Source organism: Rhinopithecus bieti, unplaced genomic scaffold, assembly GCF_001698545.2.
Source record: "Rhinopithecus bieti isolate Rb0 unplaced genomic scaffold, ASM169854v2 scaffold_65275, whole genome shotgun sequence".
Classification (NCBI taxonomy): Eukaryota; Metazoa; Chordata; class Mammalia; order Primates; family Cercopithecidae; genus Rhinopithecus; species Rhinopithecus bieti.
Window position 1 is genome coordinate 983,032 of NW_016826376.1, and position 22,712 is coordinate 1,005,743.

Genomic DNA, 22,712 nt, shown 5'->3' on the forward strand with positions numbered 1-22,712 from the left:
GAGGACTAATTGAGCCCAGGAGGTGAAGGATGCAGTGAGCTATGATAGTGTCGCTGCATTCTAGCCTGGGTGACAGAGACTTTGTCTCAAGAAAAAATAACAACAACAACAACAAAAAACTCAGTTGTCCCAAGGTGGTGGCATCAATATTTTTGAAAAAGCATCCAAGTCATTTTAATGTGAAGCTGAGTTGAGAATCACTGGCCTAGATTGATCCTAAAAGTGTTTCAAATGCAAACCTTTCCATAATGGAGCCTTCCATAATGGAACTGTCTTCTTTTGTGCCTGAGACCCAAAATTCTGACAAATGGCTAATGATGTTGGCCTGGGAATGTGTTATGAACCATGTAGGGACACAGGATCATCTGCTCACAAAGACAGGGTAGGAGGAAGGTGCCAAGGAAAGACTGTATCATTGAAGATTTGGTTTAAGATGGGTACCTTGATCCTATATACAGTCAAAAGAAGCACTTCACCATTAGAATTGAGAAGATGAACTGTGGCTGAATAAACAGCTTACTCTGTGTTTCAGCATGAGCCAAATGACATATCATTGAATTTATACCTCACTTCTTTCAGAATATCCACACAGGATACCAGAGACAACTGTGTCCTCCAAATTAGGATGTTAAAAAAGAGGCCAGAAGCAGTGGTTCACACCTATAATCCCAGCACTTTGGGAGGCCAAGGCAGGAGGATCATTTGAGTCCAGGAGTTCAAGACCAGCCTGGATAACACAGTGAGATCCCACCTCTACTAAAAATTTTAAAATTAGCTGGTTGTGGTGGTATGCCTCTGTAGTCCCAGCTACTCTGTAGGCTGACATGAGAGGACTGCTTGAGCCTAAGGGGACAAGGCTGCAGTGAGCTGTGATCACACCACTGCATTCCAGTCTAGGCAACAGAGCGAGACCCTGTCTCAATCAATCAATCAGAAAACATTAGTGAGAATGTTTTGAATAATGCAATATAAAATATATTGTACCTTGATTTTCACATCGAAATAAAGATGTCTTCTGCTTTGTCAAAGACTGTTATATATGAGTGAAATCATGATATATAAACAGCTCTATGTCATTTCTATCCTGCCTAATAAACAGGTTCCTCTGTATTTAAGAAAATATATTTCATTTATCCATCTAGGAGTATCAGACTTCCTCTGATCAATATGGGCAGGCTCATAAAAATATATTATTCAGCTTAAAATAAATAAAAATATTTCTCCAAATATGAGTAAATTAAGGAGATAGAAAATATACTATTCTTGGCCAGGCATAGTAGCACACACCTGTAATCCCAGCACTTTAGGAGGCCAAGGTAGATGGATCACTTGAGGTCAGGAGTTTGAGACCAGCTTGCCAAACATGGTGAAACCTCATTGCTACTAAAAATACAAATTAGCTGGGTGTGGTGGTACACGCCTATAATCCTAGCTACTCAGGAGGCTGAGGTACAAGAATTGCTTGAACCCGGGAGGTGGAGGTTGCAGTAAGCTGAGATGGTGCCACTGCACTCCAGCCAGAGCAACAGAGCAAGACTCTGTCAATAAATAAATAAATAGTATTCTCCATTAAGATGGTCTTTGCAGATGCCTTAAGATACACAATAGTCATCCAAGATAACTTGGGGCCTTGAGAAAAGTATACTTTCCTTTATTCTTTTTTCCTCACCCTCTTTTTTTTTTTTTTTTTTTTTTTGAGACAGGGTCTTACTCTGTTGCCCAAGCTAGAGTGCAATGGCACAATCATGGCTCACTGCAGTCTCAACCTCCTGGGTTCAAGTGATCCTCCTGCCTCAGCCTCCCAGGTAGCTAGGACCACAGGTGTGCACAACCACACCTAGCTGAATTTTTGAGTTTTTGCAGAGATGGGGTCTCACTTTGTTGCCCAGGCTTACCCTTTCTTAAACTTCCGTTCCCCTGAGGAACAACCTGGATGTCAGTTGTCTGACTGCTTGAATAGAAGACGGATTTTACTAAATGTTACAGCTGGAGAAACAACTGGAAATTCAACACAGCAGATTATCTAGTTTGTCAATACAAAATAAGAATTCTTTAGAAGTTATCAAAACAGTATGTTGGGAGTCTTTTTAATTTTTAGAGTAAATATGACACAACGGATAGCTTTAGAACAAGCTAACATTACTACGGTTCAAGCATGTGCAACTGGTACAGTTCAGTAGTACATAAATGACTCAAACAAATGTACGACAGGTCAGAAACTTAAGTTACAAAATATAGTCAATATTACAATTAACACAGAGAAGTAAAAACCATTGCTCTCAGATTCTGCACACTTAAAAAAACATAAACTTTATACAGTAATTGAAATTATGCATTTCTACTCAGATTATTAGAGCGTATTACAAACACACAGAAGCCAAAAAAGTTATGGTCACATTTTGGTTTTGTTCCAGTGGTGCACAATCACATGAAATGTTACATCCGTTTTGTGTGAAATAAACATTTGGCTGAAGTGCAATAGCTGCTGCATTAAAATATTTCCATAAAATGCTTAGATTAAAATCTTCCTGAACGTTAGGGTTCTAATGTTCAGGATTATTTTAAGAGTCCTTATGAAGAGTCCTTAAAAATTATAGAAATAGATGTAGTTAGGAAATTTCAGTGTGTTTTGTCTGTTTTTTTTTTTTTAACGTGAGTAAACAAATACTGGATTTAAAGTGCAGCTCCTTTCTTCTCTCCCTTCGATTTTCCCACCCCCAAGAAGATCAGATCTGTATTAATTTTTAGAATTTCTATTGAAGATTAAATTGAGCAACAGTCAAGTCTGTTTGTTTCGAAAGTCAATGATGGCCTTCCACAGTGTGCACAGCATCCCTCCCCTGTTTAAAGACACAAGAACATGGTGAAAAGAACATTTCATTTGAAACACTGCCCTTGAAATAGAAAAGTGACTTCTTAGCTTTCATCTGCTCTGGTCAGAAGAAGATCCCAAAGTCTGATCAGTTATTATGTATTCTTTTTGTATATATTTTCTCATCTTCCCTCCATTCCTTCTCTTTTCACTCCCACAAACTGCTGTGTCCCAAAACATCATTTTAGATTTTCAGCATTTTTGAAATTTGTCTTTATAATGGTGGGTATAATAGTTTTCTGCTTGGGCTGGGTGCGGTGGCTCACGCCTGTAATCCCAGCACTTTGGGAGGCTAAGGAAGGCAGATCATGAGGTCAGGAGATTGAGACCACCCTGGCTAATGCGGTGAAACCCCGTCTCTACTAAAAACACAAAAAAATTAGCCGGGCTTGGTGGCGAGCACCTGTAGTCCCAGCTACTCGGGAGGCTGAGGCAGAAGAATGGTGTGAACTTGGGAAGCGGAACTTTCAGTGAGCCGAGATCACGCCACTGCACTCCAGCCTGGGTGACAGAGCGAGACTCCGTCTTGGGAAAAAAAAAAAAAAGTTATATGCTTGGCCTTAATTAATAATAAATTATATCAGATTATACCAGGCTTTTGGAGGGTACGTCAGCACCTCCTCCAAATATTTATTGAGTATAACACCATCATGAACTCAATTAAAGCATTTGTTTAAGGCAGCTTCAGAGCATCTGCATGGACTTAGTCTGCATATTATTCAAAAAAATTCTTCCAGTTGATTTTCACTTGCTAATATAGAAATATTGGTTATTAGAGCCCTCAAAAATAGAATGGTCCAACTAACTCAGTTTATTCAGAGCAGCTAAGAACTAGAGAGCTCTGTCCAGAACTGCAAAGCTAATTAGAGACCCAGCCTGGGCAGGTACTCAGACTTTCTTATATTAGCCTGGTACTCTTTCTATCGTGACAACAGAAAGAAAAGTGGTACCTTAGTCTCAAGCATTTTAAGTCATCACGTGTAACATAGTAGAGAACATCCAATAGTGTATAATCTTCAGCCAAAAACTGTAGAGAAAGTAAAATATGCACAAAAGTAAGATGTTTTATATAACTTTAATAAAGCACAAACTCTATTTATAATGTAAACCTTGACTATAATTAAAATGAATCTAAAAATGAAATTACTAAAAACACAATCTTCTGTGATTATTAGGGGAAAGGCCTCCCTATTATTCGATAAATACAAATAAATGCATCCAGGCCGGGTGCAGTGGCTCATGCCTGTAACCCCAGCACTTTGGGAGGCTGAGGCAGGCGGATCATCTGAGGTCAGGAGTTCAAGACCAGCCTGGCCAAAGTGGTGAAAACCCCCCCCCCCACTAAAAATACAAAAAATTAGCTGGGTGTGGTGGCATGTGCCTGTAATCCCAGCTACTTGGGAGGCTGAGGCAGGAGAATCACTTGAACCCGGGAGGCAGAGGTTGCAGTGGGCTGAGATTGAACAACTGTACTCCAGCCTGGGCGACAGAGTGAGACTCCATATCAAAAAAAAAAATACAAATGCATCTATATTAACTTCCAAATGCAAAAAGATTACAAGTGACACAGAGCTTCTGAATGGTCTTCTAATGAACAGATGAGACTCACTTGTAATCACATCTGCTGTTCAAAAACAAATCTTGTATTTAGAAGTTCAATGCTATGTAGCTTTTTTTCTCAAGTGGATAAAAAGTGTTCCTGGAAAGGTACTGCCCATGCTTAATTTCTGAACTTATTTTTTCATGGTTAAGCAAAGGCACTTGACTGTAATTCATCATAAAAGCAGAATCTTAATTTGAACTGCACCTTTACATTTAAAAAATTTTTTTTATATATATAGAGAGAGACAAAAAGTCTCACTATATTGACCAGCCTAATCTCCAACACCTGGCCTCAAGCAATCTGCCTATGCTTCCCAAACTGTTGGGATAACAGGCGGGAGCCACTGCACCTGGCCTGAAGCTTTGAAATCCAATAAAAAGGGCAATTATTTAGTAGATTATCAATTACTATTCCGTAACTGGGATTTGAACCTAAGTTAGAGGAATGTATATTCTGGAGTTGTTTAAATTTATTCAGCTGTAACTTGTTAAATGTAGATGTCCAAGGTGGCCTGAAATTCTCTTAGTTAATAAATTATCAAGTCAAAAGAGATATCTTTCTTCTTATTTATTTTAAAAATTTAAATATAAAACAAATTAAAACAATATTGTATTAAGAGGGCCCCTCTATCAAATATTACAATCTTTTAATGTATGCCTGTGTGTTCATATAATGAACATAAACAAATGCTATTCACGCTCATTACAAAAGTCTATAGGGGCCAGATGCAGTGGCTCACGCTTGTAATCTCAGCACTTTGGGAGGCTGGGGTGGGTGGATCACTTGAGGCCAGGAGTTTGAAACCACCCTGGCCAATATGGTGAAAACCTGTTTCTACTAAAAACACAAAAAATTAGCCGGGCATGGTGGCATATGCCTGTAATCCCAGCTACTTGAGAGGCTGAGGCGGGAGAATCACTTGAGGCTGGCAGGCGAAGGTTGCAGTGAGCTGAGATTGCACCACTGCACTGCAGCCTGGGCGACAGTGAGATTCTGTCTCAAAAACAAAATCAAAAAAAGTCTATATGGAGCACAAAGGAATTAGATTATTATAGGTAAAATATGGTTTGTATAGAAAATGTTTCTGAAATAAGTCGACTAGATTCATTTTATTAAGTAGCAATAAATAGCTGCTGCCTAGTGAAGTCTAATAATGTTGAAAGAGAATCAAAAATTTAACAAACAGGCCTGGCATGGTAGTTCATGCCTGTAACCCCAATACTTTGAGAGGCTGAGGTGAGAGAATCGCTTGGGGCCAGGAGTTCAAGACCAGCCTGGGCAACACAGCGAGACCCTTTCTCTACATTTTTTTTTTTAATTAGCTGGGTATGATGGTTTATGTCCATAGTCCCAACTATTCAGGAGGCTAAGGTGGGAGGATCACTTGAACCCAGCAGGTCAAGGTTGCAGGGAGCTATGATCACTGCACTCTAGCCAGGGTAACAGAGCGAGACCTTGTCTCCAAAATAAAATAAAATAAAATAAAAATTAACATACAAAGAATTAGAAACAAGAATTTTTAAATTCTATCTTTATTTTTTTCCCACTCTTTCTGGTTCTCATTTCAAACATATTAAATTCCTAAGGGGCTCAGGACCACAGAGCTTTTGCCTGCCTCACTGTCTTTGTACACACTGCAGCCCCACTGCACAAGGTTCTTCCCTGGTCTCCCTCCCACACCCCTCCCGAACATACATACAATTGGCCTATTTACTCCCTTATATTCCGTTAGCCTTCAGCTCTTTCATCCCCTTCTCCAAGAATCTTCCCCAACCTCTCTCTCTCCCTGTCTAATAACACCTGATACCTTTTTCTTCATAAAATTTACCAGTGGAGAATCACATTTGTATCTGTGGAGTTAGCTGATTATCACATGCCTACCCTGGTCTGTAAGCCTCAGGAAGGCAGGGCTGGGTCTGATTTGCTTACCAGTGTCTCCCTTGTGCCTGTCACATAGCAGGCACCCAACATTATGAAATGAAGTGAAAGAATACTTGTCCCAGAGACAGTTGTCTTTACCCGGCTTATAGTGTCTTCATCTGCTCCATTCACTCTCAGCCAGTCGGTAAGCTCAGAATCTTCAGTATTTGTGCCAGGAGAATTTAGGTGAAATACAGGCAGTTCAGGAATTTCTAGAACAGAATTTTGGGAAGATATTCTTAGTTTCACCTAACAGAGGTCATCTGAGACCCTCACAATCAACAGACATTTATTGATACTTTAAAAGATTTTGCTCTATCAGAGAACAGTTCATAGAAACAATTGAGTTTGACAGTACAGATGATAATATGAATAAAACTCAGACAAGTGAATTTACTAGTAAACAAGGAGCAAAAGCAATAATGAAATGATACTCCTACGTTATACTTTCATATCAATTTTATGGTTTCTTAGAATAAACTCTTTGCACCAAAATTATACTGTTTTTCATGCAATAAAGATGAACACAATTAGCAGAGAACTATATAATGATCATAATCTCTTTTTCTACTATGAAAGAGCCGTGTATCTAAACAAATAACTGAGAATTCTGTTTTCCTCTAAATGGGCTAAATAAATTCTCCCCACCTATGCCTTTTTACTACTACATCTTTATTCTATTTAAGCCTCTTCAAATTATAAGGAAAAAAGCTAGAATACACAGAATATAGATGCAAAATGACAAAAAAGTATTATTTATTCTAGTAATCTCATTGTGAAATCTTTAAAATAAAGAAAGATTAAAACATGGAGAGCCCTATTTACCTCAGGAATACGTCACCTCAGGAAAAGATGATTATGAATAATCTATTTTTACTGTACTTATAGAAATGAGTTTGCTAGAGTTAAAAATTGGATTTCTTTTTTTAAAGGAATTCCTGCTTGCAGTCATGGTAGAAGTGACAAATGCTGACTTAGCCACAAATAAAACTTCGTGTTGGCTTGCTTGGTTTTTGTGGCAGCCTGGCTGAACAGTATTACTATAAAGTTTTCTGCTATTCACCTATGGGTTGGGACTTAAGCTTCAGGTGTTTAATTTCTTGGTCTTTTTCTTCAATAGCTCGATGAAGGAGTGCCTGTAATTCTTTCTCTTTCCGAACCAATTCTTCCAGTAATCTGCAGAAGAAAAATATAGTAAGTGGCACAGGGTGACCTTCTATTGTTATTTTTATTTTTTAGATACAAGGTCTCTCTCTGTTGCCTAGGCCGAGTGTAGTGGCCCGATTATAGCTCACTGCATCCTTAAACTCTTGGACTCAAGCGATCCTCCCATCTCAGTTTTCCAAGCAGCTGGGAATACAGGCATGCACCACCATACCTGGCTAATTTGAGTTTTTTTTTTTTTTTTTTGTAGAGACAGAGTCTTGCTATGTTGTCCAAGCTGTTCTCTGAACTCCTGGCCTCAAATCGTCTTTCCACCTCAGTCTCCCAAAGCTCTGGGATTATAGGTGTGTGCACATGCCATTGTGCCAGGTCTAGGGTGACCTTCTAGACATGAGCTATAATAAGCACAAATACCCCTGATTTTATTGAAATACAGATTCTGGTCCAGTGCCCCTGGAGTGAGTTCTGAGACTGTATTTATAATGAGCTCCCAAGTGACACTGATGTTGCAGGTCCACAGACCCCCGTGTCCAGAAGCAAAGCTTTGGAAGACTGTGCCTACAGACAAGAATTGAAAACCTCCACCACAGATTGTCTGCCAAAATCTTCAGAGATGTGTTCTGCTATTTCTTTTCATGACCATAAATGTCAAAAATATAAATATGGGATACAGATATTAACAGACCTATCTTTTACATATATGGATGCCCATTGAAAAAGTTGGCAAATGTGCATAATACCATAATCAATGCAAATCAGAAAGGTAATCACTTTTTGTAAACTATGAAAATTTGAGAAATAGTCATAGGTGAGGTCGCCTAGAATATCTGGCACATACCAAATTCTCAATAAATGTTCATGGTTGTTGCTACCATTGTGATTGTTACTATTAGTCCTCTCCCTTCTAAAGGGGAGGGGGTGAAGCGGGTAAAAGGATAGCTGTGTTCCTGGTACATTCAGTTCCTAGTTGGCATCTGATGCAGTCTCCAAAGAAACAAGGAGAAACTGTGATATTCATACCAAAGTTCTTACCCACAGAAGGTTTGCTATGCAACTGAGAGCCAACTGGTAACCTACTCACCATTTCCAATAGAATTTCTCAAAGAAAACATTCCAAGTTATGAAAAGAGGTGCTCTAATTTTTTAGAAAAGCATCTTAGTGTAACTTGGATTCAGAAATAATCATTTAAAATATATCATTATTAAGATTATCGAGATAAATCGTTGCATAACCTACAGCTCTTAACAAGCTCTATTTGTTTCATTTTCTGAGTATTGATAGATTTAACTCAAGACCACGTTCCATCGAAAAGTTTGTTTCTGCTTCACTTGACATACTCTGAAGGCAGCATCGTGCAACTGACAGATCTGGGCTTGTGTCCTGGTTCAGCCCTGCACTTCCTGTGTTAACCTTAGATAAATTACCTAATGCCTCCAGGCTTCAGTTTTCAAATTGTTTGTAAAAAAGAAAACTAAAGCTTTCAGAAAAGATTACTGTGACCATTAAATGAGACAGCATAGGTACAGTGCCAAGTCAGTGTCTGGTTTAATAAGGGCTGTTCTGTTCCTTGCTGCCTCAGTCCCTGGAAAACAGCCTTTCCAGGGCTCAGTGGGAAGGAAACCTGTCCAGACCCCCAGGCTCAACCCAATTCCCACAGGACATAAAGATGAGCTCCTCAGATAGGAGAAGGGATCACAGCTGAGTAAGTAGCAGAGGTGGGACAAAAGTAAAACACAATGAGAGGTAGACAGAGAAGGTGGGTGGAGGAAAATAGTTTAACAAAGACAGCTGCAGGGTAAGTGTGGTGCACAATGAGGTGGATGAAGCAGCATGAACTAAAAGCTAGCAGAGGGAGCAGAAGGTTGGAGGGAGCCTTCTTATCTACTCCAAAACAAATGATATCCAAAGAAATGGGCAGCAAGCTCCGTGTGAATGTTTAAGTTGGCAGTTTTTTGATCTGGTATGTATTTTTGTCCTACTTGCTAAGTTATACGTATAGGATGGTGATGGTATCTTCTTACTGTTTTCTCAAGGAACATAGTGACATTTTCTAGAGTTTAACCTATGTTTGTCTAGACTATGTAATTTCCTTTTATCTTTTGTTAAAGTGAATGAAATGTGGACTGAGAAGGACTCTGTACTTGCATATTTGAGTCCTCGTGGACAAACTATAACTTAACAGGTAGACAAGATTGAAAACCTAACTTAGGAGTGTGCGTCTGTAACCATAGCTGAGTCTTGGCTAATCCCAGGAGCCATCTTCAACCACTCATACACTGCTGAGTGTTCAAATAAGGTGAACACCAACCCATAATAAATCTAGCTCTTTCTGTACACTTCTGATTTCTGAACGTCACTTTACTTTTATTTTCTGTAAATTTGTTCTGGCCATGAAGCATCCCTGAAGTCTCTCTGAATCTGCCGTGATTCTGGAGGCCACCTGATTCACAAATTATTTTTTTCTTGTTCAATTAAACTCCATTAAATTTAATTTGTCTGAAGCTTTCCTTTAACACCTTAAACACCAGAACTTTAACACTGGAAGCAGAGTATTGACAGCCCACCTCATTTGCTCCAAATCCAGCTCTTAGAGGTATGTATCTTAAGAACAATCCAGTATATCAATTTTATTTTTACTTTGTGTTTATTTAGTAGTGCAATATTTTGAAATCAAGGCAACTATCTGCCTTTCTGTTCCAAAACAGTATGGCAAGATCTGCCATGAGGTCAATTTTTAACCTTGGATGGGCAGGAGTGGTGAGGTGGATTGGTGGGTAATTCCAGAACTGCAGAATGGGGAAATTAGATAAAAGGCAGCTCCTCTTGAGACAGGTTTTGTTTTGTTTTGTTTTGAGACAGGGTCTTGCTGTATCACCCAGGCTGGAGCACAATGGTGCAATCATGGCTCACTGTAGCCTCACCCTCTTGGGCTCAGGTGATCCTCCGAGCAGGATAAACCTGATTTCCCTTCATCAGTGATCATCCTAAATATTCTAAGCTTACAATTTTTAATATGAGAGCTACAACCTTTCCTAAAAACACAGTACCATTTCCTCTAGATTCATTTTGCAGTAGGTATGCCTTTATATTTCAGGTAGTATTCAACTGAAAATGAAAAGGACCAACATGGACAGGACTGGTCCCTTATTTCGATTACTTGGTTTTTGTACTAAAGCAGCTGTCCTTTCTTCAAATCAAGGATGAAGCAAACATCGTCCCTCATGTCACTTTTCTGTGGGTGATGGAGAGCCGTGGGAGATATTACTGAAAAAGGAAAAACGAGGCTGATTATCTGTAGATTTCACAGATTCAAATGTAAATATGTACAGGAAAAAGCAAAAATGTGTGGGTTGTTGTGAAAACTGCAGTTACGTACTAATGTAATAAAGAAATGTGGGTAAATGCTAGTCTTTTCAACAGAGATGGGCAGATGTGAGCAGCAGGGCCTCAGCTAGAACAAAGAGACCCTCAGAAGAGAAAGGGGGAAGCTGTGAAGAAAGCAGCCGGAAGCCCTCAGAGACTGCAGATGGCCCAAGCGTGGTAGACAGACAGTGGCGCCAGGGTGGTGAGCACAACACTAACCAAATAGGCCAAGGAGAGAAGGGAAAGGAGTTGTGTCTAGGCTGCATTAGGAGAGGCAGGTCCTATTGACATTGCCGGGTGTGTAGACAGGAGGTTTCAGGACCAGAAAAGCAGATGTACCAGCTCTTTGGTAAACAAAGTAGCTTTGCTGTCTGTGTAATTCTAACCAGAAGTCGTGGGTGGGAAGGGGTCAACCAAATCAGTAATGAGTGAACTTTCCTCCTCCAGAGATCATAGCAGGAGTCCAAAAAACACCACCACTTAGGACTGGGCAACAGAGAGTAACCTAGACTATGAGACAACTTCCATAATGATGGGGTGTTATCCTTGGACTCTTGCTTGAGAAGAGGAGGAATGAGGGAAACCAAGATTTCCATGAAGTCTCAGAAGAGAAAAGACCCAAGTTCCTTCCCACAAAATAGTAGAGATAGCAAGAGCTGGGTTTCAGAGGACAAAATTGGGATATGAAAGTCAAACAGGCAACTCCCTTTATTAAAATAAGACTGCTCTATGCACATCATAGAAGATGTGTCTATACGGATTTACTTAACCATGCAACCAAATCTCATGTTTCTGAATATAGGATGAGCTTTTACCACTTGTACTCATTTTGGTATACAAGCCTGCCTTTAAAAAGCTAAACTTTATGACTGGAAATAAGATATTTTTAATCTCCCTAGTGAACAACTAGAATTTTCAATTAAGGTTTCTAAATATTTGAACAACTGTTATTGATTCACTTAAAAAAAAGTTTTTAATGCAAACCCAGAGTAATAAAGTTAGTTTCCCACATGTCAACTGTAGGCAGCACAGGAAGCTACAAATCATAAAAATTCAGACCTTGAACTGTACCAACAACATCTGTGAAGAACAGGAAACATTTGCTGTTAACTTAATAATCTGATTTTGTGGGTTCTATGCTACCAAATTATCAAAGGCAAATTACACTCCAGATATGTTACAGTATATCAAAAACAAAATAGAATCATAAATGTGGTCAACTATCTTCCTTTTTAGGTTCTAAAATACAAATCTTTAGCACCATTAATTAGTTTTGTTCCCTCGACCTCAGTAATCTTCCTCTCCTGTAAGAACTTGACTGGGCTTTCAAAAACATGAGCTTTATGTTCTTTCAGCTATCTACCGGAAGGTACATGCTGCTCTGAGCCTGTTTCTTAGACAGTCCATGAGGCTATTAACGAAGCTACTGGAAAAATCTTAGGGCACTTGGAGATGAAGAAGTAATCAAATGCTGCTGAAAAAGGCTTAAATTGGTAGAGGCAGAAAGTGGTATTTGACAAAAGAGGCTAAACTAAACCTCTCTTGTTTTATAAAGAAAGGCATTCAATCAAGTTTCCACGAATGGGATAAGGGAATCATATTCTGTAGACCAAAAACACATGCTCTTTAGTAAAAGTAAAAGAAAAGAAACCAACCCATTTTAGTGTAGGACTTACCTATTGGTTTCTATTTTCATCCTTCCAAGCTGTACATTCAGTGACCGGTGAGCACTCTGGGAATCATGAGACACAGTAGAACTGAGCGTGCTCACGCCTGAGGTAGCCACGGCATCTTCAATGACAGCCTGAGGTCTTCGGACAGTTTGATTTGAAGGCTGTTCCTCATGGTCATCTTCTACATCCAAGTCTTCTTGATCAGCAGTATCACTCTCAGATGCAAGGCTGAAATGTGGCCTTAGTTCTGTTTGGCATAATATCAATAGTAGTGTTTATAAAATATGACTCATTGCCTTAATTTCTTAAGATATGAGTGCTACCCTCCTGCCCCACCATCAATAAGATATATTCCAAACTGCTTTTCCAAAAGTGAGGATGGATTTCTGAGCACTCAGATTTGTTCTTCTATTGAACTTGCAAAATTCACAAGATATGATCTAATTCAAACAGAATGATCTAATTCAAGAATGATCAATACATATTCACATTGCATATATGTGGGGAAAATGCTAGAAATCTGAAAGAAAGGCAAAGATATAAAAACCCTTTAAGAATATTTAAAAGTGTTTATACAAGTAAAGTTCATTTTCAGATTACACAATATCTGGCAACTATTAACTTGCTTACAGATAAGGAAACTGAGATATACAGAGATTATGTAAACACATGTGAGTATGCAGAATACTTTCTGCCTATAACATCCAAAATGTAAGGGGATGCAGAGCAGGTGCTGAAAATGCCACACACAGGCTGATATGTTAGTAAGACTATCTCTCTTTGACTATTAGGCTGATTTCTAGTGCGTGTTCTCCTCTAACCTGTTGACTAACCATTGAAATTTAAACTACAGAAGCTACAAGTTTCCAATTTAAACACACTGTATAACATGAGATCATCTGCCTGTCAGTTTAGAACTTGGATGACATTGTGGCTGGGCACAGTGGCTCATGCCTGTAATCCCAGCACTTTGGGAGGCCAAGGCGGGCAGATCATGAGGTCAGGAGTTTGAGACCAGCCTGGCCAACATAGTGAAATCCCGCCTCTACTAAAAATACAAAAATTAGCCGGACATGGTGGCGTGCTACTTGGGAGGCTGAGGTAGGAGAATCACTTGAACCCAGGAGGCAGAGGCTGTGGTGAGCCGAGATCGTGGTACTGCACTCCAGCCTGGGCAACAGAACGAGACTCTGTCTCCAAACAAACAAACAAACAAACAAAAAACTTGGATGATACTGTAAACTAAAAATAAAATTCTAAGCCCCCCAACTGACTGAAGAACCATCTACCCCCAGGTCAAGGGGATCCCCAAGAAAACCTGAAAAAACTAGCTCAGGCCATGATGGGAAGAAAGGTCAGATATTCCTTGTTATACCTCCTCCCTTTGGAGTTTAGGCACGACTGACCAGCAATACCATTAAAATAAAGATCATAAGGCTGACAAAACAGACTCTTTGTAGCAATAAGATACCAAATTCCAACCTGACTCTAGTATAGCATCCCATGACAAACAACAGGCCATAAAGGAAGTCACAGTATTTTGCCCCAAAATATATTTATTTGACATATTTTGGAATGGTCCTGCAAAGTCATCACTTGTGGGGGAAATCTGTATTCTGTAGACGATCCCTTCCCTTTCCAGGTCTTTTCCTGATCCAGGAGAGATTCAACTAAGAGTCTGACACTTCTTAAGGTCCAATAAGAGATTTTACCATCTATTCTCTCTGTAGTTTGCTACTTAGGGGCTTCATCTACATAATAAGAACCTTGGCTTCCACAATAGCCCTTATCTTAACTCAAGCATTTCTTTATGCTGACTTCAACTCTTCAGGCAAAGCTTAACTCTTTCAACCAACTGCCAATCTTCGAATCTACCTATGACCTGGGACCCCAACCACCTCCCCACCTCCCAATCCCTGCCAGATGTCCTGCCTTGCTGGGCTGAATATCTACCTTATATATATTGATTTATGTCTTTGCCTGTAACTTCTGTCTCCCTACAATGTATACAACCAAGCTATAACCCAAATGCCCTGGGCACATGTTTTCAGGACCTCCAGAAGCTCTGTCACAGGCCATAGTCACTCATATTTGGCTCAGAATAAACTTCTAAATAGTATACAGAGTTTGGCTATTTTTTATTAACAATATCTTCCCATAAGAAAAAATATTATAAATTGTGATTAAATCCTTAAACTTGGTCCACAAAAAGGAATTACAGTCATAATTTAAGTGAAATCAAGGTAGCAGAAATATTGAATTTTGACTCCATATACTCTGGCACATAGAACATTTATCAGATCATGGAACCTACTAAAAATCTGATGAAAGTCATAAAACTCTCCCCAGAAGAAAACACATTCATGCAACATCTTGCTTAGATTTCCTGGTTTTACCTAGATTTTGCTATATTTGCACAGACTCCTGAAGCTTCTCCCAAGTTCATGAACCACAGGTTAAGAGCCCCTGTGTAGAGGAGGGGAGTCCAGTGGGAGCAATGGAGGACCCCATCCCACCATTCTTATATGGGCACTTTGGCAAGGTCATCAAAGTCCCACCAGCCAAATCCTCTAGGTAACTTTTATCTTTACCCTACTTGATCTGTGAACAGTATTTTCCTCTAAATCTCTGGCTGCTATTTCTCTTCTTCAGAGCCTTTTTATCTACTACCTGCCCCCTTTTTAAGCTGGAACCTGGGGTTCTATCCTTCACTTTTTTATGTTTCTACTTTTGCTCCATAGATGAGCTCATTCAAATCCATGAAGGTTAAGTACTTCTGACATGTGGATGACAAACTCTACACCTCTAGCCCCAGTCCTATTACATCTAGAACATCCTGGACATTACTGTTGAGTAGGCACCTTAAAGTCAACAATCTAAAGAGAACTCATCATCTTTTGATTGTAACAAAAACTAGGGTGTCCTTCTTCAAAGCCCGGTTTACACAGACCTGGCTTGCTTTATCCCTCCTTTAAAATTCTGTATAGTGGTTTTTAAAAGTGCATGACAGAAATTTCACCATCTTAATCATTTCTGAGTACACAGTCCAGCAGTGTTAAGTATACTAACAGTGCTATGCTACCAATCTCCAGAACATTTTCATTTTGCAAAACTCAAACTCTACCCATCAACAACTCCCCATTACTCCTTCTCCTCAGTTTCTGGAAACTACCATTCTATTTTCTGTTTCTATGAATTTGACTACTCTAGATACCTCACATTTATAGTGACAGGAGACAGACAAATTCCTAGGCAGACAGGGATCGGTCTCCAGTGAAACCTGACCTTAAAGCCAAGGACAGTTTAAAGCCTGAGAAGCAAGCTGCCAATTCCGGAGACAGTCCACAACCAGAGTGAGAACTTCTATCCCCATCTTACCCACTCTCTCAAAATTGCTTCCTTCTGAATGATGCCTTTTAACCAGTCAAGTTGTGCTTTTTCCAAGACCACCCATGAACCAATCAGCATGCACCCTGCCCCCATTCTAAGCCCATAAAACCCCCAGACTCAGCCTCACAGATGGCTACCCAATTTCAGGTCCCCTCTCAAGGCTGAGAACTTTCTTTCTGTCACTCAATTAAATTCTACTCTGCTTTACTCACTCTCCAATGTCTGTGTACCTTATTCCTCTTGGTCATGGGACAAGAACCCAGAACTCACTGAACTGTGAGATTGGAAGGGATGTAGCACTCCTGCTCGCCAAGCTGTGGGCGGCAGGAGTAATACAGCTGTAACACTCCCTCCCACTTGCCGAACAATGGGAGAGAAGAAGCCACTGGGTGCCACTCCCTCCCACTTGCTGAACTACAGGAGTGAAAAAGCCGTAAAATTATGGAATCATATACTATTTTTTTGTGACTGGCTTATTTTACTTAGCATAATGCCCTCAAGGTTTATCCATGTTGTAGCATGGGTCAGAATTTCCTTCCTTTCTAAGGCTGAATAATATTCCATTATATGTATACACCACATTTTGTTTATCCATTCATCTGTTGCCAGACACTTGGGTTGCTTCCACCTCTTGGCAATTGTAAATAGTACTGTTATGAATATGAATGTGCAAATGTCTCTTTGAAATCCTTCTTTTAGTTTTTTTGAATATATACCCAGAAGAGAAATTGCTGGTTCACAAGGGTGCTTGCTTCTATTTTTAATTTCTGAGGAGCCATCATACTGTTTTCCATAGTAGCTGTATCATTTTACATTCCCAACAACAGTGTGCAAGGATTCCAATTTTTCCATGTCCTCACGCTTTAACTCTTAAGGCTAACCAAACATCACCTCTACTCTATCTCATCTCTTATTCCAAAATCCCATTTCTTAATGTATTGATAGTGTAGTAGGAGTACGTCAAAATCATGTGTTTTAGTTTTGTAAACCCAGCACTGATTGCAGGGGCTAAACATATTACGTCTTCAAAAACTGTTGGCAGAATGGAAGGGTATTCCTACTAGGGTTATGTGTATTTAGAAAGCAATAAAGTAATTTAAAAATAATTTAAGAAAGTATTATTCTAGATTAAATTAGAGGACAAGATTAGACCTTTTAAAACTTTCTATAATTATTCTTACATTTCTGTTATGATTTCTAAACTGAATTTTTGTTTTTGTTTTTTTAGACGGGGTTTTGTTCTTGTGCCCAGGTTGGAGTGCAATGACATGATCTTGGCTCACTGCAACCTCCACCTCCTGGGTTCAAGCGATTCTCCTGCCTCAGGCTTCTGAGTAGCTGGGATTACAGGCATGCACCACCATGCCTGGCTAATTTTGTATTTTTGTAGAGATGGGGTTTCTCCATGTTGGTCAGGGTGGTCTCAAACTCCTAACCTCAGGGGATCCCCTGCCTTGGCCTCCCAAAGTGCTGGGATTACAGGCGTGAGCCACTGTGCCCGGCCCTAAACTGAAATTTTTAAATAATGTAAAAAGGTTTGTAGTCCTGTTGACTATAATCTCACTTTTAGGGAAGGAAAATTTCTAATCCTATTATATTTAAATATCCTCTTAATTCTGTAAACTTAAAATTATCATTTTACATATGTATATATGACATTAAAAATTCTCTGAAATAATTTAAAGAAAGTAGAAAATTGTAAGTTCATGCAGTGCTTTGTTATTTTGGTCTTTCATGGTGGCTCCCTGAGTGCATGTCATCGGATTAGACATTGTAAAATACGCAAATGACATAGAACATCTGGTCCTTTTTCTCAAAGAGATGACAATCTAAAGGAGAATTAGGGCAAATATACAGAAGAGTGCTGAGAGCACATGCAAATATAACATGAAATTATAAGTGCAAATGAATACAGCTACAAATATCTCAGATTATCTCAGGTAGAGACCTAGTTATATATATAATTCACATGTATATTGAGATGGTTAATTTTATATGTCAACTTGACTGGGCTAAGGATGGCCAGATAGCTGGTAAACATTATTTTGGATGTGTCTGTGAGGGGTGAGGGTGTTTCCAGAAGAGATTAGCGTTTGAATCAATGCACTTAGTAAAGAAGATGGCCCTCTCCATTGTGGGAAGGCATCATCCAATCCACTGAGGACCTGAATAGAACAAAAAGATGCAGAAAAGGTGAATTCTCTTTCTCTCTTCTTGAGCTGGGACATCCACCTTCTCCTGCTCTTGGATATCGGAGCTCTTGGTTCTCAGGCCTTCAATTACAGTCAGCTCCCCTGGTTCTCAGGCCTTTGGAGTCAGACTGATTATACCACCAGCTTTTTTGGTTCTCCAGTTTACTGATGTTAAATGGTGGAACTTCTCAGCCTCCATAATCACATGAGCCAATACCCATAATAAATCTTCTCTTATATATCTCTATGTATCCTATTGGTTCTGTTTCTTTGAAGAACCCTAACACATACATGTAGTAAGGGTGCTAAGGGGTAAATAAAGTACATTTGCAATGACTAAATCCAGTGGTAGTTCCCTTACTCACTGAGGGATTCATAGAGGCTGAAGGGCCTATGCAGAGTTCTGGAGGAGGGGAGCCTTGGCTTGATAGAGAAAGAGGGAGAGGTATTTGAGAGAAGGAAGCTCGAACGGTGGCCCAGGACCCTCTGGGAACAATGTAAAGCAGAGGAGACTGTCAGGAGAAAGCCATGTGTCAGGAGAAACATTGGGACTCAAGGGGGCCTTAAAGCCTATGAGTGGGAAAGTGGAGCCAGTGCATTATTTCCAAACCAGCATGATGGGATCAACAACAAAACTATTCCCACCCAAATGGTTACTTCCCCAGAGGAAAATAACTAGACCAAATTTCTTTTTCTTTTCTTTTTTTGTTTTTTGTTTTTTCCGAGATGGAGTCTCACTTTGTCACCCAGGCTGGAGTGCAGTGGCACAATCTCAGCTCACTGCAACTTCTGCCTCCCAGGTTCAAGCGATTCTCCTGCCTCCGCCTCCTGAGTAGCTGGGATTATAGGCATGCACCACCACACCTGGCTAATATTTGCATTTTTGGTAGAGACAGGGTTTTACCATGTTGCTGGTCTTAAACTCCTGGCCTCATGTGATCTGCCCACCTTGGCCTCCCAAAGTGCTAGGATTATAGGCATGAGCCACCACACTTGGCCTAGACCAAGCTGCTTTAACACAAGGTATTTCTAATGCTTAGTAAGATCATAATACTTGTGAGTGCAGTGTATCACACTTGCATGAAGCTCCTCGTACGTACACAATGCTGTTCAATTCACATTAATGTGAACTTGGAGCACGTGCTTGATTCAGTTTAACAACTGGTGGTAATATCAAGTGCTTGAAGCAGCTTTTAACAATTACTGTTAATATAGGAAGTATGCTTACATTATCAATATTCTTACCTTAGCACTGCTATCATAGTCTCTGTGCTCAGCATTACTGCATCTAGTAACCCACAAGCAGACTGTACTAGAGGACTAATGCTGCCAATAATTTAAAAGTTGATTCTTGATGACAAGTGAGAAAATAGTCTGAGAAAAAACAAATTCTTAAGGGACTTGTACTGTACTCTCTGTTCTGTGTGCTCCTTTTGGAAAAAAGATTAAATATTTTTTTTTTTCACTTTTATTTTGAAATAATTTTAGGATAACAGAGAAGTTGTAAAAATAGTGCAGAGAGTTCTTGTATAGCCTTCAGCCACTTGCCCTCACCTTAACAGTTTATATACCTCTAGCACTATTATCAAAACCAGGAAATTAACATTGATACAATACTTTTTTTTTTTTTTTTTTTTTTGAGACAGGGTCTCACTCTGTCCCCCAGGCCAGAGTACAGTGGCGCAATCTCAGCTCACTGTGGCCTTCACCTCCTGGGCTCAGCTTATCCTCTCGCCTCAGCCTCCCTAGAAACTGGGACCACAGGCACACACCGCCATGCCTGACTTATTGTTGTATTTTTTATGTAGAGATGGGGTTTTGCCACACTGCCTGGGGTGATCTCAAACTCTAGGCTCAAGCAATCCTCCCACCTCCGCCTCCCAAAGTGCTGGGATTGTAGATGTGAGTCACCACGCCTGGCTTTGATACAATAGTATTAACTAATCTATGGACATTATTTGAATCTCACCAGTTTGCCTACCAATGTCCTTTTTCTGATCAAGGATCCCTCATTATAATTAGTTGTCACATCACCTTAGTCTCTTCCAATATGTAACTAGTATTTCTTTATTTCTCATGACCGTCACCCTTTTGAGGAGTATTGGTCAGGTTTTTGTACAATGTCTTTTATTTGAGGTTCACTGATGTCTTATTGTGATGAGGTTGGGGCTGTGTATTTTTGGCAAGAACACCACAGTGTGATGCTGTGTCCTTCTCAGGGCATCCTATCAGGAGGTACATGACGCTGACATGTCTTCTTAGTAGTGATGCTTACCTTGATCATTTGGTTGAGGGGGTGTCTACCACATTCCTTCACTGTAAAATTACTGTTTTCTCTTGGTAGTTAGTAAATATCTTGTGGGAAGACACTTTGAAAACCATTCACATATCCTGTTTCTCCTCATTCTTTTGCCTACTTTAACAGTCATTGATGGTCCTTGCCTGCAATAATTATTACAGTGGTGTTTGCCTACTGGTGATTTTCTGTTTCCTCATTCATTTTCATTTATCAATCACAATTCTACTATAACAAAAAGCTAACCTTTCTCATCTATATATTTATTTATTCAATTATTTATATTAATATGGACTCATGGATGCTTATTTTATTCTATAATCTGTAATCCAACATGATCATTATTTTATTGTTCGGATTGTTCTGGCTTAGACTATTTGGAACATTTTCAGGTTGGCTGTAGTGTCCTTTCAATAAATCTCCATCCTTTTTGACACTTTCTTATTTCTGGCAGGTATTTATTTATTTATTTATTTATGACATGGGGTCTCGCTCTGTCACCCAGGCTGGAGTACAGTGGTGCAATCATAGCTCACTGTAGCCTCTATCTCCTGGGCTCAAGCGATCCTCCCACCTCAGCCTCCCAAGTAGCTATAGGCATGCACCACTATGTCTGGCTAATTTATTTTTATTTTTTTAGAGACAGGGTCTTGATATTTTAGCCAGGCTGGTCTCAAACTCCTGGCCTCAAGTGATCCTCTTGCCTTGGCCTCACAAAGCCTTAGGAGTACAGGGGTGAGACACCATGCCCAGCTACAATCTTATCTTTTATTTCCCCTGCCCCCAGCCCAGAATCAACCACTGCTCCAAGGAGACCCAATTCCTTTTATTGAAGAATGGCATTTAGAAACCAAGATCTGGGTCTTCTCAGCTGGCAGATCTAGGAAATGAATGTACAATCATGTGCTGTATAATAACAATTCAGTCAAGGATGCATCGCATATACTACAGGGGTCCCATAAGACTATAATACTGTATTTTACTATACCTTTTGTATGTTTAGAGACACAAACACTTACCACTGTGTTAATATGCCTACAATATTCAGTATAGTAACACATCATACAAATTTGTAGCCCAGGAGCAACAGGCCATACCATACGGCCTGGGCATCTAGTAGGCTCTGCCATCTAAGTTTGTGTAAGTCCACTCTAGGATGTTCGCACAATGACAAAATTGCCTAAGGACGCATGTCTCTGAATATAGCCCTGTCGTTAAACAATGCATGATTGTACTAGCGATGCTATACTTTTTAAACTTTGTGGTCTTCTTTCGCGTGTCTTCTGAAATGGCAGGTTAACTGTAGTATATCTAAAAGGAATTTTTATCAGGGGCATTTGAAGACCGTCTGTTTTCCATGTAGTTTCTTTATATCTTAATTGCATAACAAAATCTTTCAGGACATCGAGAAATTTCATGGAATTGTTGAATGACTGACATCACTTCATCTTGTCCACATATTTCATCATTTATATATTGGTATACAGTGTGTATGGATTTCTCTTATCCTGGGGGAAATACAAAAAGTACTGTCTCCATGTAATTCTCCTCTAAAATTTCCACTTTTCAAAAATAAGTGTTTTTAAACAGTAACTTCAATTGGAATCAGAAACTCCTAGTGGCCTCAAAGAAACCAATTTCATGGTGGAAGGACAAAGTCCTTTCTTTTTTTTTTTATTATACTTTCAGTTCTACGGTACATGTGCACAACGTTCAGGGTTGTTATATATGTATACTTGTGCCATGTTGGTGTGCTGCACCCATCAACTAGTCATTTACATCAGGTATAACTCCCAGTGCAATCCCTCCCCCTTCCCCACTACCCATAATGGGCACCGGTGTGTGATGTTCCCCTTCCAGAGTCCAGGTGATCTCATTGTTCAATTCCCACCTATGAGTGAGAACATGCGGTGTTTGGTTTTCTGTTCTTGCGATAGTTTGCTGAGAATGATGGTTTCCAGCTGCATCCATGTCCCTACAAAGGACGCAAACTCATCCTTTTTTATGGCTGCATAGTATTCCATGGTGTATATGTGCCACATTTTCTTAATCCAGTCTGTCACAGATGGACATTTTGGTTGATTCCAAGTCTTTGCTATTGTGAATAGTGCCGCAATAAACATACGTGTGCATGTGTCTTTATAGCAGCATGATTTATAATCCTTTGGGTATATACCCAGTAGTGGGATGGCTGGGTCATATGGTACATCTAGTTCTAGATCCTTGAGGAATCGCAGC

The 22,712-nt window shown here is 39.7% G+C and overlaps 1 protein-coding gene across 1 annotated transcript in view; it reads right to left on the reverse strand.

The window, feature by feature from the left end:
- Positions 1 to 2,070: 2,070 nt before the first annotated feature.
- Positions 2,071 to 22,712, reverse strand: part of MAP3K5 (mitogen-activated protein kinase kinase kinase 5) — a 248,516-nt gene continuing 227,874 nt past the window's right edge. Inside the window, exons 26-30 of the mRNA XM_017863432.1 lie at positions 12,600 to 12,843; positions 7,459 to 7,571; positions 6,495 to 6,607; positions 3,823 to 3,899; positions 2,071 to 2,840 (exon numbers count right to left, since the gene is read on the reverse strand). Of these exons, the coding sequence (XP_017718921.1) occupies positions 2,780 to 2,840; positions 3,823 to 3,899; positions 6,495 to 6,607; positions 7,459 to 7,571; positions 12,600 to 12,843 (608 nt within the window). The 3' untranslated portion in view covers positions 2,071 to 2,779. The remainder of the gene's footprint in view (positions 2,841 to 3,822; positions 3,900 to 6,494; positions 6,608 to 7,458; positions 7,572 to 12,599; positions 12,844 to 22,712) is intronic.